General features: G+C 39.3%; 1 protein-coding gene across 1 annotated transcript in view; it reads right to left on the reverse strand.

The window, feature by feature from the left end:
• The window catches only part of GUCA1C (guanylate cyclase activator 1C), a 37,016-nt gene extending 26,875 nt beyond the window's left edge, over positions 1-10,141 (reverse strand). Inside the window, exon 1 of the mRNA XM_023946775.2 lies at positions 9,938-10,141. Coding sequence (XP_023802543.2) covers positions 9,938-10,141 — 204 coding nt within the window. The remainder of the gene's footprint in view (positions 1-9,937) is intronic.
• Between the last annotated feature and the right edge of the window lie 2,816 nt (positions 10,142-12,957).

Genomic DNA, 12,957 nt, shown 5'->3' on the forward strand with positions numbered 1-12,957 from the left:
GAGAGTACAGTGTAGATAGCTGTCTCTCACTCTCCCACACTGCCCCTGCTGGGATGGGGAGGAGAATAGGAAAGAACTGGCAGAACTAGTGAGTTTAGATAAAAATTGTTTACAAATTGAAATAAAATAAGTATAGTAACTAATAATAATAATAATTCAGGAGAGGAATAAAATCCAAGAAAAAACAGCGTTATACAATACAATTACTCACCATCCTCTGAGTGATGCCCAACCCGTCCCTGAGCAACAACTGGCCCTTCCCAGCCAGCTCCCCTTAGTTTATATATTGAGCATGACGTTCTGTGGTATGGAGTATCCCTTTGGCCAGTTTGTGTCAGCTGTCCTGGCTGTGCTCCCTCCCAGCTTCTTGTGCACCTCCTCGGTGGCAGAGCATGAGACACTTGAAAAGTCCTTGACTTAGGATAAACACTACACAGCAACAACCAAAACATCCATGTGTTGTCAATATTGCTCCTACTAAATCCATAACACAGCATGGTACCAGGTACTAGGAGGAACATGAACTCTATCCGAGTTGAAACCAAGGCAACAGAGTATCAGGAACAAGACTTAAGAAGGCTGAAAATTTGACATGATATGGTTAGGTTAAGTGCTGTCCTTCAATAAGTCACCCAGTGCTAGTCATCCTTCCTCTTCTCTCTCTTGGGCAGTAAGAGTCCCCTCTCATCTCTTCACAAGACATTGTGCAGACACTGGATTTCACTCTAGGCACAGGGGACCTGGGCATTGCTCACATTTAATGCTCCCTCTCCCCTCCCTCCTCTTTTCTCCCCCTCAAAAAACCATACATTACTTCTGCTTGTTGCTTCCAAATAGCAAGTCTTGGGGAAGTGTGCCCACACTGACTGAGGCACACGAGAGACTGCTGCAATGCCTTTAAAAGAGCCTTAGAGGTCTGATTTCTTGTCATATTTTGTACATTCTGGAGAAAGACTTATAAGAGAATGTTAAGTGAAAGTTGGTATGCTTTTAAATTAATACCTGTTTTCTGAATCCCTTTGGTTTAATAAGAATAACTAAAACACCTGTAAAGACAGCAAAAATGCCTGGGTAAAAAATTATCTGATTTATAGTTCAGTCTCACAGCATCCCTCACCACTAGCAGGGGGCTAGAATGGTGTAATTTAGTTGATGTAACACCTGACATAAAAAGAAAGGTGAGTTTTATGGGGCACAAAAAGACTAAATTTATAACCCGCTGCATAGTCTGATGGCTCTTAATGAGCTGCAGACAAAGCATGTGCTGAGATAGTAGAAATTCTATAGAAATCACATGTTCCAAAAACCAAAGGCATTGGAGCATTTCTATTTATAAATAAAAATAGAAAAATTGATAACATGGAGCTGAATGGAATAAATCAATATAGCAAATACATATATAAATATGTATTATGTATATAAATATAAATAAAAGAATGCTGAAAGGATGGGTGTAGAGACTAGTTGGTGTATGGAAAACCCAGTGAAACAATTCCTAATGAGCTATCTGTACCAAATGAAGCTGATTCTAAAAGGTGAAGATAAAATTACAGTATCTATTGAGATGCCAAGAAACTTTCTGGAATCTGTACAATATTCTGGGAATCAAAATATTGTACCATACAAACAGGCAACAGTGGGACTATGCACTTACACTGAAAATGATAGTCCCATAATAAAGATTGCTGGTTCAAGGACAATCAATGCAACAAAATGGGCAGAGAGAAAATGCACATTGCATGTAAAGCAAAACTGTCTCTGTAGGGAACCATGAGAAAAAAAGATCAGATTCCTCAGTTCTGCTCTTAAAATGGTATAAAAGCTTAGTTTTAGAAGGGATCATGTAATTTAGATTTCTTTACAAGTGAAAAAAGGTAGTTTTTTGATAGAGGTTGAAAATAGAGGTTGAGCCTTTAAAAAAAAATACACATCACAATAAAACAAAACTTCCCAGCAGAGCGATTAGGAAATATAAAATCACTTGAAATATAAAAAAGCAGAAAAGTAAAATAATAAAGATGACTTTCTCTTGGGTATTGTTAAAACAGTGGTACCTTGGCAGTAGGCAAGGGTAGCTGAATGCTACCTCTTTGAAGTGTCATACAAAAAAGAGAATTGCTATTGCAGTGGAAAATGCCAAGTTTTACATGTATTTGAATAAAAAAAGCTTATCTACAGATTTTTGTCTAAATTCATGTCATCTTTGCCAATTAACTTTTTGCATCTGCTCCAGCTCAATCCAGCTTCACTTTCTGTTTCCATCCTTGGCAATTTCTGTGTGGCATTTTCTCTGACAAAAGCCACACCTCTTGCCTCTGTGACTCAGTTCACGCTTCTATACTTTGCTCCATTTCTCTCTTTCTCCATCCCTTTCTTTCCAGCACTATCAGATGCTGGATCCTACCAGTGCTGTGTGCATATGGAGATCTGCCACTGCTCATTTCAGTGGAAGAGGGGAGCTGTGCGGGCAGGACCAGAGGAAGCACCATTGCAGGCATTCCTGTGTCCCTGACTTTAAAGCATGGTTCCCTTCCCCCTGTCCTGCCATCTCCCTCTAGTACCTTCCAACTCCCCAGAGGCATATGCCACTCATCATCTGTGGCCAGCTTCAGAGGCCATTTATGTCCATCTCTTAGGGCAGATGCAACCCACCTCCCAGCTCAAGCAGATCTGGGTGACGTTTTCAGAGTGACTACCAAGACAGCCCAAATGAGAGACATCTGGACAAGGCACAAAATTTTGGAAAGAGAAGACTGTCCTCCCAGAAGAGGTGAAATGGCCTATCGTAGCCAGAAAATTTACCTATGGAGGTTTTCAGTGTTAAAAGTTTTTGCTTTTTTGTTGCTTGCTTATTTTGATTTTTAAGATGCAAACTATGAGGTCCCAACCATCATCACCTTCTCCCTATGGACCACTCTACAGTTTTCTAGCTATTTGAATGGGTGTTTAACTTCTCAATTCTACATATCTTCTATGCATTGTACAAGGAAGAAGACCAAGTTGACCTTCCCTTCTTTTATCTTCATCAGAACGTAGCTTGCTTTTGAGGGTTGTACTTCTCTCCTTTATAAATCAGAAAGATTTTGCCCCAGTGAGACTAGTGAGAATTTCTAGTGGGACACAACCCCCTAATCTGAGGTAAGAGGACTCAAACATTCTTGCTAACTCAAGCGTGGGGATGGGGAAAAGAGAGGTCATTGCTCCTTTCTGTGGTGTTTAAACCCTGGCACCACTGTGGGACACACAATTGCTAAATTAGCCTCTCATTGAAAACACTGATCAAGCACTGAACTAACTTTGCTAGTTCATAGCCACATTCCTTGTGTGTCTGCTGCTATAGTTGTACAAATAATTAACTTCTTGAGTTTTGTATAACTTTAAAACTGAAAAAGAAACCAGTGATCATTAAAACAATACATCTATAAGAGCCTATTATATCCAATTTCTTTTTGTAGTACTGCTTCATTATTCCTGACATGGAAATTATGAATATAGCTCAGTGATACGCATCTTGGTGATGAGAAGATCAACTGTGCTTATCTTAGTTGTGCAGAGCCCAGTCTAGGAGAGTTTTTTTTGTCATTAAACCAATTACAGATGTAATTTTGTGGGTGTTGTTAGCCACGCATGCTATAGAGGGCCCGTATCTATAAATAACCAGCACACCATGCATAACGAAATAACAAGTCTTACCCTTCCCACAGAACCATTTGTAGTGCCATTCCTTTAGTTTTAATGACTATGGGAAGTGCTCTGAGATACAATTTTACATTTTCCATTTGGAGTTCATGACTTACAGCGCAGACCCACTGCTGAAGCTGTTATATTCATCACAGTTTCTAGCTGCCAAAGAGGTGCATCCTCCTTTGTCAGGAGGATAAGCCAGGAATACTTTCTTTTAGTAGCTATTGTGAATTCACTGATTTTTCTAAACTCAGAGTGGGCAAGAGCTTGGGCTGCACCTTGTCTGGTGCATCAGGGCACTGCAAGTGGGACTAACAATGCCTGCTACCACTGCTTTTCAATGTTTCATTTATTAGAAATGAAGGGAAAGAGTCCCCTCATCCAGGGAAAATCTGAGACACCAATGAAATGTCCTGGCTCCAACTGGGAGAACTAAGAAGAAAAAAAATCACCAAATTTTTCCATGCTGATGAACTGAATGTGGGGGAGGGTCTCCAGAAATCTTCATGTTAATGGTAATAGATCCAAATTAACGTTCACCCCAACAACGTTTTGATGCCACAAGCTGTTTTCATGAAGGATTTCAGCTTAGACAAATTGGATTTTTCCACTTAATAATGCTACATATAGATCCTTAAACAACTCTAAATCCTGGCTTCCTGTTTTTATCTGCCCACACAGCACAGCTATTTGGAAGAAATTTGAATTTTTTTATTTTTTTTTTCCTACTAGCAATAGAATCCCCAGAGTTAAGCACTTTGGAAAAAGGAAAGCCAAGCCAATAGAGTCATCAGCAAACATTTAATTAAAAGAGGAGGCTGTCTTCCCTAATTAGGTGCCGTTGTTTTTTATTGGAGACGTTTTCCATCCTGGTGCCTGAAGTCTTTCCCAAGGTGAGCAGACACTGAGCCACTGGCATCTCCTAGTGGCCTGGGCTCGCAAGGCAGGGGCTCGTGTTCTTGCTAAAGAGAGTGGTGTTATTTCTGTCCAGTAATCCCTGCTCCAGTGCTTTTCTGGGACACTGGAGAGGCTTTGTGGAGACACCTCCAGGGGTTGGATCTTGCGGCTGCCACTGCCAGCCCCCTCTCCCTCTCGCTGCAGTGGGAAAACAATCCCATTTATTCCTGCGTGTGGTTTCCATCCAACTATCAGCTCTGGTTCTGGTGGAGCATTAATCTCTCCTATTGTTAAGATTTTAACGCTCCTCAACACTTTGTCTCCATAGCTGGCATTTCAGTTCCACAAGGGTTTCAATTAACGTACAAAGAAAGGATGAGGTGCTATTTCCTCCTTCCACTCCTTGAACACTTATTCCCATCTCTTTATACTTGTGCTAAATATGAAAATTTTGTAAATTTTGCTTTTTTCTTTTGCTTTTCGGTTGTTTCTTCCCTCTCCTCAAAAGCTGTTATCTACTTATTCCTGTCTATTCCTGTTTTTTTGGACTGCACCTTTTCCACTCCATTTATCAAATCTTTCCATTTATCTTCTTGAAATGACAAAATCTTTTTTCTAATCTATGCAAAAGCTGGAGCCTGCCTTCCTTCCACTACCTAGTTTTAAAAGTTGTTTTTTTTTTTATAAGAGGTGAATAGAGAAGTAAAACATCTGTATAACTCTTTTACAAGATTTCCAAATAAGAATAGAAATGGCAATGATAAAGAAGAAAACCAGAAAAGATTCATTACAACTGTCTGAAATGCAGCTCTGAACAGAAAGTTCATTTACTTTAGAATGGTGGGGGAAGTAATTTTTAAAAAGGAGAGAGAAGACAAAAATATTCACACAACCTACCAGCAGTGAAAGGGGAAAACCTGAGGGTTTTAAGGCTCTCATCCAGCCCCACCTACAAGGAAACCAACTCGTTTAGGAGATTTTTGAAGAGCTTGTCAATAGATGGGTCCTTCTTTGTCTGGAGTGACCTTGACATGTTCTCAGGTGCTTCTGCAGGGACTCTCTTGAAGACAAAACATGACATTTATGCTCATGTTGCATAAGAGCTTGTGTCGTCTTTGTGGCCTTGGTACTCTTGCTAAATTTCAAATAGATCACACAGCATCATTAGCATTGGGGAAAAATCGTTCAGATCTCACAGAAGTCTCTCACAGACAATATCAGGTTATTTGAATACAAACATGGGTGAAATTCACAAAACAGCACCTGAAGAAAGGGTAGAAATCAGAGCTAGTAAAATTTGGGAAGGGGACTTCTTACTGAAAACAGACTCTTCATGACCCTCCAATTAAAAACACACACTTTGATTTAACATGCTATCCAAACCAAGCATGGTATAAGTAATTTTCCTAATATAATCCTAAGGTTTAGCAACATGTCTTTATTTATATAATTTTGAAACAGCAAGAGCATGGGGAGACACTAAAAAGTAGTCATATTGTTTTATTTGAATAATCCACTTAACACACATGTTCTGTTCACAGGCTCAGGGATGGTTTTCAGATAATAAAGTGATAAAAATTTGAAAATTTAAAGCATAGAACTTTTGTTATCATAGAAACTGACAGAGTCATGTTCAGCAATTTCTGGTTCAGGGAGAAGCTTACAGGCACCTAAGTTTGTTGTTTTCTTGGAATCTCACTTCCTAAAATCTATACACATGCATGCTGCAAGAAATTTCATCTCAAATTCTTTTCTCCAACCATTAATGTCACAGATCTGGCAGTGATTTTTACCACCATGGCAGCAGAGAAAATATGTTCCTCTTTCAGAAGAAATTAACATGCAGAATTTGTGGCAGAGTGTGTTTGGAGGGGACAGGGTGAAGAAAGCAAAAGAAAACTAATGCTGCAGTTTTCAACGTCAAAATGAAATGGCATTATGGCTTTTTGCATCTGTACATGTTATGCCACTTCAGAACCTTGATTTATGTGTAGGATTTTTTTCATAAACTGATTTTAAAAAATGTCTTCTGTCAAGAAAGAATTAGTTTCCACTGACTCAGGTAAGTTGTTTTTCCCTTGATGTATAGGGCAGGGCAGAGAGACTTGTTCATCTAACTTGGAAAGAGCTGAGTCATCTTGAAGTAAGATCCTTTGTCTCGCTAAGCGTGGAGAGGAGTCTTGAGCTGGCTTTCTGCATTAAGACCAGAAGACAAATGCTTTTCCATTGTACTCTGCCTGATCCATGCTCTTGTTAGAAGTGTTGATGCAGTTGGAATGACCAAGAATACTATGAGGATACTGTTATTGAGAAAGCCATGCCAAGTCATAAAACTCCCAAATGCATTTCTCTTGGCAAGCTGCTATGGCCACAGTTCCTTCTGCTTGTTAAGGAAATCAGTCCCCTCAGCCAGCCTGAATGACTTCACAGGAAAGATAAAATACAACAGAGAAATATACACATCATGTTTAACTAAACAGATGCAGTGTAAATGCCAAAGAGGAAACTTATCAAATCCTGGCACGTTGTTGGAAAGGTCCTGGTTCCTGTTTGCCACAGGGTTTTCAATGAGGCTTGCACAAGACTTTATTCAAGGCAGGAGAAGAATAAAACTGATCTACAGCTTATCTAGATGCTATGTGTTGTATCTGTATAATGTAGCTATACTGTTGCCATTTAATCAAAAATGGATTTTTTTATTAGTATTTAAAGGGAAAAAATAAAACATTCAGATAAAATATTCTGGTTCACTTGGTGCATTTCTGTAAGTGTTTAAGCCTTTCCAACTACTAAATTATACAAATAGATTGGGCAGGGATTAAAACTTGCCAGCTGCTTTTCTGGGAACGGAAACCCCATTCTTCATCTTATTTCCACCTCCAAATGGATATAGACTATACAATCTTACGTAATTGACAATTGTAAATGTGCCATTCCTGTTCTGCCTTCTAAATAACTTTGTCTGGTCCTATTGCTGCAGCTGAGCAACAGCTCAATTAAGAAAGTGCACAACAAAATCTATGCCTCAGATTAGTAGGAGCTAGTGGAAGATTGTTACAGCATCTTGCAGAACAGGAAATGGATATCAGATATTTAGTGGGAGCACATTATTAAATAATGAGGTTTTAAGCGTAGCGTAAGTAGTGGATTTTATGAAGTCCTAAAGGTGAAATCATTGTTAAATTTCATCAAAATGGGGGGAAGACTTCAAAACTGATAAAAAACTGAAGCATCTTTTCCTGTCTAACATGGAACATTAATTAAACAAGCCCTTCTGGGAACTGCAAAACAAAAGCCTAGACCCATACAAACTGTCTTTTGTCCCCTAAAACACCAAATGCTGGTACCCCAGTTCTATCCTGTATTTTGTCTAGGCAAAAGGAAAGAAGTTCCTGATAATTTTCTCAGCCAACTGTTGCCTTAAGCAGTGAATAAAACCTTATATCTGCATGAATGGGGCATTCATTCTGGGTGTGTCCCTGCTACCTAGCTGCCAAACTTTATGAAAATATTAGGAACTGATTAACTGAAATGCCTACTCTTTGAAACTTGGTGGAAATATACCAATTGATTAAAAAGTTCAGGGGATATCAGAGAAGGGGATGAGAGATTGATTAGCAGTAAGACTCAAACTGATAAGTATATAACCTGACAAGTTTAAGGCACACATCTTAATATTCCTCAGGTAACTTGAGCAAACTACTCCATGGGTGATAAGCTACTTGTAGTGGGAGAAAGGCGATTAAAATACCAACAAACCAAAATACATTCTCCTATAAAATAAGAAGCCAAAAACCCCAACACCCTACACTTTTCAAGAGCACTGAGCAGTGTCAAGAGCTTTTTGCAGTACACATTAGTGCTAAACTGGAAAAGCTCTTAGGTGAGCTCAGACACTGTCTGGGTGCACTGTCCAGGAAGGTTTGTATTCATAAAGCTTTTCTGGGGAACATAATGCTTTTCTGGGGAACTTAATGCAAATTTTTAATTGAAAAGAACACTGGAAATTAACAATTTCTGCCAATCAGGTTTCATGTTTGTAGACTGGAAGTTTGTTCATCATCTGTAATTAATAAATTTATTGAGTTAGGTGATACTACTTAATCAAATTTCAGTATGTTTAACCACCTGGTAATTAGCAGTGGGAAGAAAAGAGCATGCAAGGAGCCTGATTTTATAGGAAGCGTCCTTGAGGGTTATGGAAGAAAGAATTACATAATTCCAGAAAAAGAAAGCTGAATTGGGAGTGGAGATGTGTATGGAAACACAAGAAAACATGGTAATAGAGGTACTGTTGCATGTAAAAGCACACAAGGTATCTTGTACTCACAGTCTTTTCTGAAACAAGTATAATTAATGCCATAATAAAGAACAGAAAGGCAGTTTCTAGAAAAGGAAAATGTCGGGAGCAGTTATGGCTATTTGGACCAGTTTTAACCTGCTGTTAATTTGTGCAATGCAATAACAAATTTTTCATTACATCTCTGAACTCATTGAGATAAATAATGCAGGTAGAGAGCACTAATGCTTTGTTGTTTTTTTAAAACATTTTTTTAATTCCAAGATGGGCCCATCTGTTCTATTAGGTGATATCTGAGTTCGTACTATTGACAATTCAGCCTAGGCCTAATTTCTGTGACTTTTTTAGGAATTACAGATGACTCCTCACTCCTTTTGTCACATTTTGTAGAAAGTGTTACCTTGGCTTAAGTGGAAAATAAATTTGGATGAGTCTCGTGGCTGAAGGAGCCTGTATGAACACTGCATTGGGATAACACAAGATAATAACAAAAGACAACATAAGCAATGCATCCAACAGCCTCTGGATGTGTCTTTAGGAGGAGCAAGGATGTTAAGCAATAAAATTGGGATGATGGATCAAAACCAAACAGATGTGGAAAAGGGGGATTGACTTCTACCGAATTAGGCCACAGAAGGTGTTCAGAGTGAGTCCCGTGACAGAAGGAATCTTATTGTTCCTATGTTGCATAATCTGAAAGTATTAATACCTATAGATCCCGCTGAACACTCACTGCCTTACAAAGATTTTTCAAGCAGCTATATAAATAAAAAATTCAATTATTAGTGTACACTGAAAATAATAATAAAAGTCTGGTTTCCAAAGATGAGAAGCCATCAGCATGTATTAGAGAGGCTGTATGAAACTTTCAAATTGGCAAAACGTACTGGGAACAGAGCATTCAACACTGTTTGCTAGCCACTCTTGTTTATCTGCTCGGAGTTTGCTATTGAATCACTTCCATTACCTCTGAGTAGGGAGCCTGCAGCTCTCTGAGACACGTGCACCAAATGATACAGCCATAAGAAAGCCGGGAAGTCAAGAATGAATTCTTACCTTATTCATGTCAAATGTGTGAAATACTTGCTCAACGTAGTTGTTAGCTTCAGGAGTAAGTCCGTGTAGATCCAGGACATGTTTAAATTCATGCAGGCAAAGCTGTCCAGATGGGCACTCCTTCATAAACTTTGTGTACCAGTGGTGAATTTCCATAGCATTAATGTCATCTGCTGATCCAGCAGCACCCATTGCATCAATCATACCAGGTAACCTTTTTCAGTATTTATTCATCCAAATGTTGATTCTTGCTTCCCAACAATGATCATTCAAACACCAACTCTGCCTTTGAGAGCAACTTTAAACCTCTTACAGATCACTACCAAGATAGACTCAGTAAATATAGCACCCTAGCAAGATTACTGGCACCCAGTTTTAGTCCCTCATGGCTTTACATGGCTAATTACAGTCTTTGTGCACAGTCAGTCTGTAGAGCCTCAGATGAACTGATTATACTGGTTCTCATCTTGCACTTGCATCTGTGGTGCTAAAGGTACTTAAACTGGGTGAATATTGAAAAAGCAACGTGCAGAAACTTTGAGGGTAGTTTCTAAACCTTAATATTAATAATTTATAAAGTTTTAGCTAAAACTTAGAACCATTTTAATACTTGGACACATTTTGTGCAGCTGCCTTGGAGTAAGTGACTTTTCATTTTTGTTATTTCTGTATATATGATAATCCGAATCTTACCTTACAGGTCAAAACTGCAACACAGTTTGACTTGGATAACCTGAAAAAACTGAAAGTGGCCATACACTAACCACAAAAAACTTGTGTTTAGACAGCAGTTGTACAAGCATCTGAGTCTCCTGTAAGCCAATGTTGTCCTGAAAATTGCTTCCCCACTGCCATTGCTCTTTCCATCCTATCCTATCCCTTCCCTTAGGCCAGCAGAGGTGTTTCCAGTTGCACTTGGGAGCAAGTGTAAAAACACATCCAGGCAAAAGCTTGCAATAAGACTGAATACCAATAAATATATTTAGCTTTAGAAAACACTGCTTACATTTTTGCATTGCCTGGTGACACAATACTGTGTTCTACAAGAGAACAGATAAAGTGAGGGTGGAAAAGGGTGGCCAGCAGTATGGGGGGGTGCAAGAGTCCTGCTTCTGTGTTTCAGGTTGTAGTGTCCTGTCTGTGCTGTATTGTACACAGCAGTGCACAGTTTCACAGCATTTAAGCCCTCCAGCAGACACTATGGCACACAGTAGTTAGAGACCAAACTGGCAGAATGTAAAAATACAGCTGTTACACCTAAGGCTACTGCAAAGGTGGGTCCCAGCAGTGGCACTGCAGTGATGTCTCAACAGAGGGAGGTGAGCACAGCTCCAGCAGCTTTGCTCTGCAGAGCAGGGTGCAGTCCCTTTGCCCTCCAGTGCTGTGCAGCTGCATGGGATGAATTTTCTTCTGGGCCAGGGCTCCTGCTTGCTCAGCTGCAAAAGCAGTGTCCAGCCAGCAGTCAAAGGCAAATTCGGTCTCAAGACGGCAAAGGAACTGCATGCTACTGTTGGACATGTCATGAGCCCTGGTTTTCAGCTGCCAGAAGTGATGGGCACTGTGGTGGTGCCTCCAAGGGGTGTGCACTGGTGGCAGGGCCAGCTGGGCAAGCTGCCCCAGTACATAAGGCTTAGGGCCACAGCATGCAAGTTCACGTGGTCCTCCAGTATTTTTGGGCAAATAAAGAGCTGTGACCTGCTAATCATGTAAGATCAGAATTGCAAGATATTTTTCAGAAACGGGTACAAGCCTTCAGTGTGAAAATGCAACAAGCTGGGCTGCTGCTGGAACAGACTTTCAGCACATACTTGCACCTGCATTGCATAAACCAGGGTCTGCAGCCAGGTAGGGCAATGCTGCTGAAGTGGGAGAGAAGGGGCAAAAAAGTTCACATGGATGCCTGGAGGACTTCAACAGAGATATATACTGTAGTTATCATTAAAAGGTGATTTTTCCCTGATCTCTACCCATTTCTTGCATCACTTTGAACAATTTCCTCAGAGCAAAAATAGCTGCCCACTAACATCCTGTTAGTTACAAGATCAAGACCTTCAATACTGAGAAACAGCAGGGATTTTCTTCATGAAATAATGAATAAAACCAAATCTGAAACATGTGAAGTGCTATTTGAAAATATGTCTATTCAAAATATCCTAGCAGGCAAAGAATGCCATATTTTTAATAACAAAGAACAGCAAGCAAAAGAAAGGTAGCTTAAAATGGCAATCTTCAGTCTTATATTGTTTTTCATGAAATTTAAATTTTCAATAGTTTGGAATTGAAAATGCCAACAACAGAATTTCCAAGTGTATATCTACCAGATTTCTTGTTCAATGAAAAGAGGAAGTTTAAAAAAACTAAAATGTTCTTCAGAATTCCTCTCCCCCCACCCTTCCTGCCCTCCTGAAATAACAGCAGTGCTCAAAGGAAAAAAATTCAAAGGTTTGAACCACAGGTTTCAGAAGCCGTAGACAATTTTTTTTTAGTAAATAAAGTGGCCTGCAATTGGTTTTGTACATTTGCATTTTCAAACCTTCTGAAAAAAGCAACAGCACAAATGGGAATATTAAAAAGTAAGCTACCTCAGTCCTTGAAATGTGCATATTTCTTTCATATGGCATGGAAGACTCTCTGAACTCTGTTGTTATTGTCCTTCTGGAAGTCAAGGTTAAAATGTCAGAAAAATCTACATTTTATTTAAATAACTCTTCAAGATAATCATCAAGCTATTCTAAATTATTTATTTGATGAATCTGAAAAAAACCATCAAATTTTAAGGTGGAGCATTTGAAAAAATAAGCATGTGAACAAGCATGACATGCTTATTAGCAAAGGTCATTATTTAAAAAGAATTAAGAGAAAACATGAGAAGACTTGAAGAAGCAGTGCAATAAACAAGACTAAAATGGAAACATGGAAGCTAGAATTAGGTGCAAGTAGGAGAAGAAGCTGCTTTTCAAGGAGTTCTTGGCCAGGCTCCTGCTAGAATAGCTTTACTGAGGGATTACAGTGATGAAATG

The sequence above is a fragment of the Cyanistes caeruleus genome, chromosome 3, assembly GCF_971803275.1.
Source record: "Cyanistes caeruleus chromosome 3, bCyaCae1.hap1.1, whole genome shotgun sequence".
Classification (NCBI taxonomy): domain Eukaryota; kingdom Metazoa; phylum Chordata; class Aves; order Passeriformes; family Paridae; genus Cyanistes; species Cyanistes caeruleus.